This window comes from Echinops telfairi, unplaced genomic scaffold (assembly GCF_000313985.2).
Source record: "Echinops telfairi isolate 266 unplaced genomic scaffold, ASM31398v2 ScPeMD7_2291;HRSCAF=2852, whole genome shotgun sequence".
NCBI classification, from domain to species: domain Eukaryota; kingdom Metazoa; phylum Chordata; class Mammalia; order Afrosoricida; family Tenrecidae; genus Echinops; species Echinops telfairi.
Window position 1 is genome coordinate 36,979,258 of NW_022106189.1, and position 4,197 is coordinate 36,983,454.

General features: G+C 60.9%; 2 protein-coding genes across 2 annotated transcripts in view; one reads left to right on the plus strand and one right to left on the minus strand.

The window, feature by feature from the left end:
• Window positions 1–2,589, minus strand: part of LDHD (lactate dehydrogenase D) — a 4,971-nt gene extending 2,382 nt beyond the window's left edge. The window contains exons 1-7 of the mRNA XM_004704543.2: window positions 2,498–2,589; window positions 1,787–1,899; window positions 1,487–1,628; window positions 1,236–1,377; window positions 955–1,114; window positions 274–473; window positions 50–178 (exon numbers count right to left, since the gene is read on the minus strand). Coding sequence (XP_004704600.1) covers window positions 50–178; window positions 274–473; window positions 955–1,114; window positions 1,236–1,377; window positions 1,487–1,628; window positions 1,787–1,899; window positions 2,498–2,569 — 958 coding nt within the window. The 5' untranslated portion in view covers window positions 2,570–2,589. The remainder of the gene's footprint in view (window positions 1–49; window positions 179–273; window positions 474–954; window positions 1,115–1,235; window positions 1,378–1,486; window positions 1,629–1,786; window positions 1,900–2,497) is intronic.
• Window positions 2,590–3,924: 1,335 nt separating this feature from the next.
• The window catches only part of LOC101643293 (chymotrypsinogen 2), a 21,262-nt gene continuing 20,989 nt past the window's right edge, over window positions 3,925–4,197 (plus strand). The window contains exon 1 of the mRNA XM_045293578.1: window positions 3,925–4,014. The gene's annotated coding sequence lies outside the window, so the exon portion shown is untranslated. The remainder of the gene's footprint in view (window positions 4,015–4,197) is intronic.

The following is a 4,197-nucleotide window of genomic DNA, read 5'->3' on the forward strand; positions in this document are numbered from 1 at the left end:
ACACGACGACTTCCTATCACCCCCTTCCTTCCCCTGCAGCTCCCCGCACCTGCCCGCTGCAGCTGCTCGGCCAGGGCCTGCTCGGAGCCGTGGAACTCCAGGAAGAGCGTGGGCGCCACCATGCAGCTCAGCTTGCTGTGTCTGTTGCAGGCATCCATCGTGACGTCATCCAGGAACTCTGGGAGCAGAGCAGACGGAGGCCCAGACGGCTGAGGCCTGGGCCCCAGAGCGGTTTCTGAGGGAGCCCTCCCGAAGGACACAGCCCGGCCTCACCGATTCGGGCCACGGGCACCGCGGCCTGCAGGATTTGCACAGTGCTGTCCACAGCAGCCTGGACGCTTGGGAAGGCACACGTGGCGGCCACCGTGACCTCGGGAGCAGGGTGCAGGCGCAGGGTGGCAGCCGTGATGAGGCCCAGGGTCCCCTCAGAGCCCACAAAGAGCCCTGTGAGGTTGTAGCCGGCCGCACTCTTCCTGGATCAAGGGCACACAGGCGGGTGAGCAGTGCCCGGTCCACACAGAGACCTGGGGCCCCGCAGCCTCGGGGCTCAGAGTCCCAGGGCCCATAGTGACAGGACTCTGAAGGGGCCCTGGGACCCAGGGCACCGTGCCCCGGGGCCCTGCTAAATGGAGAACGGAGCCTGCGGGCTGAGCTGGCCTCCCTGGTGGCCCTGGACTGCGTGGGTGCCCTTTCAAGGGTGTGCATGCATGTACATGAGCATGCATGTGTGTGTGTGTGTGTGTGCTAGAGACATGCTCTGTACACCACCGCCCACATCCACCATTACCGTGAGCACGTTCCCAGCACTGTCCAACTTTGCCCACCAGGTAGCATTTCAGACTCCCAGGCCCAGCAGGAGGTGCGTCTCACAGCAGGAGAGCCTATCTCTGGGGTGAGGGGCTCAGGGGAGCCCCCTCAGGCCTCCACACCACAAGGCCACAGCGGGCCGCTCACCGGAAGTGCCGGCCTGGGCCGGCAGTGTGCAGCAGCTGCCCACTGGGCAGCACCACCTCCAGGTTGAGGACGTTTTCCCGCATGGTGCCATAGCGCACAGCATTGGTGCCCGAGGCTCCGGTGGCCACCATGCCACACAAAGAAGCGTCTGCCCCTGGATCTGTAAAGCAAGTGTGGGCGGAAGGCAGCCTGGGTGGGCAGGGAGGATCCAGGCGCAGTCCTGCCAGCAGGGAGCCCCCAAGGTGAAGGGAGAATTCAGGGGTGGGGTGTTCCCGGCCTACCCACAGGGAACCAGAGACCAGTGTCCCTCAGGTGGGTGTTGAGAGCTTTGCGGGTCACGCCAGGCTCCACCACCACCGAGAAGTCTTCGGGGTTTAAGGCCAGGACCTGGTCCATGTGGGTCAGGTTAATGCAGACGCCTCCCTGGCAAGAGAAGCTGGCTGAGCGCTGGGCCCCGTGAGCGGCACCTCGCCCAGGGCTGTGGGGTGACAGGGCTGCTCCCTGGCCAAAGGTGAGGGGAGCCTCACCATACCTGTACAGCACAGACTCCGCCTTCCAGTCCTGTCCCTGTGCCAAAGGGGATAATGGGCACACCATGGCTATAGCACAGGGCCGTCAGCCGGCTGACCTGGTCCACATTCTGAGGCCAGACTACGGCGTCAGGGGGCTGGCACCTAGAATCAGACCAACAACTCTGGGGGCAGGCACCCTGGGCTCCCTGCTCTCCCACCTGAGGGCCTGGGGCTGCACACAGGGTGAGGGCCAAGTGCAGATGCAGAGGAGGGGCCAGGGTGACACAAAGCAGGTGGGGCGGGACCCCCATTTCACCCACCTGTGCAAGGACTCGTCTTTTCCGTGCTGCTCTCTGACGGCATGGGCCGTGGACACGTGGGAGGGCCCCACCACTGCCCTCAGGGCCGCCACAAAGTCCGGGCTGACAGCGCCCTGTGGGAGGAGCATATACATCGTCAGTGAGTTGTGGGGGCATGGCTGCCAGCATTCTCTGGGTATCAGTGGCCTCCCCCCACCATTGGCAGCTCAGCCAGGGGGTGCCCCACTTTAGGCAACCCCAGTCTCCTGGAGCATGCCCTTTCAAGGAAGCCCAAAACACCCACCGCCAGCCCCTGAATAAAAACAACAAATACCGCCCAAGAGTGTCAACAGGGGGTCCCTTAACAGCCCTGCCCAGCCCAGGCAAAGTGCTAGCCCGACTCAGCCCCAGGCACACAGGAGAGACTAAGGAATGGTGCCTCCGGAGGGAGAAGCTGGTTGTGGGTGCCCTGCCCCCCAACCCCTGCTCCACTCTAGGGAGTTCTTCCCATGTTCCGTTGCACACGCATCCTTTCAACACACCTACGGATATATTTGGGAGCCCAAGCGTCCGCACACCTTTCATCTGGCATCCTCCCTCCAGGCAGATGTGGGACTCCGGACCACCGGGCACCATGCCCACAATGATCGCGGACCGTGCCCAGTGGCCCTTTGGCCAAGGTCACAAGGAGCTAAGCAGGAACCAGACCCGGTCCCCACCCTGCAGGCTTACCTGCGTCCCCCGAGAGCAGTACCTCCTCCAGGGACTCAACCCCCAGGTCGCAGCCCGGAGCAGGAGGGCCATGGTGGAGCAGCAAGGGTTGTGGGCCGTGTGGCGGAGGGCTGCCACTCGCTCCCGCAGCGGCCCGCCCCTGGGCCGCGCTGGGGGTGGGGCCTGCTTAAGGTGGCCGGCCCTTAAGGTGGTGGCCCCGCTGAGCGGTCTGCTGGGCGCCAGGCAGGGTCTGTTCTAGAAAGGTGAGGTTTAACCGACATGTGGGGAAACTGAGGGACGGCGGCCCCCGCAACGTTTTCTTTGGGTGCTTAGAACAAACACAAACTCGCTGCCATCTTTTTGACGGTGCTGCCAGCTCAGAAAAATATTTGAAGTGGAGATTACTTTTACATCTTGCAACTGGACCGAATTCTTGGGATTTGATTCATTCGATGGTTGTGTTTGGTTTTTTTCCCCCTCCTCTAGATAGCTGATAGATATAGTCTCATTTCTTGCCTCACCCGCAAGGCCAGCAGTTCGAACCCATCAGGTGCTCAGTGGGACAAAGACGAGGTTCTCTGCTCCTGACGGAATGAGTCTCAAAAACCCAGAGGCAGTTCTATCGGGTCACTGGGCGGGAATCTACTCGAATGCAGTGAGTCTGAGTATTTTGAATCTTGGACGCCACCTTTCCTTTCTCCTTCTCAGCATTGGAATGCGAATGCAGATGCAGCGGGAGCAGGAAATTCCCAGGTGAATGAGAAGGAATACTTATTTGCAATAACACGACACTGCCTAACTCCCAGGATTAGGGTTACTTAGCGCTGGAGTTTATTTCCCCAGTCCAACTGAAATAAGAACAAGTTGAGAATATTGCTTCAATATACGGAAACATAACAAATCCTAGCAGTTTCCTTCTCCAAGCATTTGGAAAGATTCTCGACTTTCTGTCTTTTTTTCAATTTAAATATGTTCTTAACGCCTGTATTTGTTAATGCAAGACCTCGAAATACAGTGGCTGGTGTATTTGCTTTAGGATTCCCTTTCGTAGGCTTCAAGACAGTTCACTTAAGTTTGTTTATCGGTCCATGCCAGGTTTGTGTATTTGGGGAGCATTAACCCAAAAACGCAAACTCTGCAGCCCAAAGGATTCCGCGGCGTGGCGGCTCCAAGTGTTGAGGGACTGCTAATCACAACCTATTCTGGGGGAAGGGAATTGTCCCGGCGCAAAGACGACCGCGGACGGCTTCCTTCGAACAGCTGAGCGAAGGTGCAGACTTTCCCCAGAGTCCCTAATGACGCGGCCCCGGAGGCCTATGGGAAACGTAGTCCAAAAAAGTCGAGGGACCACCCCTTGGAGGACCCTGGGAACAGCAGCGGCGTGCGCACATGCGCAGTGCTGGCGCGCGCCGGAGGCTACCCTTCCCCCACCTCCAAGTGCGAGTGGGCGACAGGACCCCAGTCTCCGGGCGTCTTTGCCACCACGCGCCGTGACCCGACCTAGCCCGGAGCCGCGAGTGGCGGCTGTGGCCCTGCAGGTACGAGAGGTCTGCCTGGCAGCTCTGCAGAGCCTGGGGGCCGAGGGGATGGGGTGCAGGAAGGGCGCGTGCCCATGCGGGGTGGGAGCCCAAACTTCGGCGACTCGCGGTCGCCGGTGACCCTCGGGGCAGCGTCCGAGGCTGCGGGGCGCGCCGCCTCCAGCCGGACGGTAGGGCCCTCGG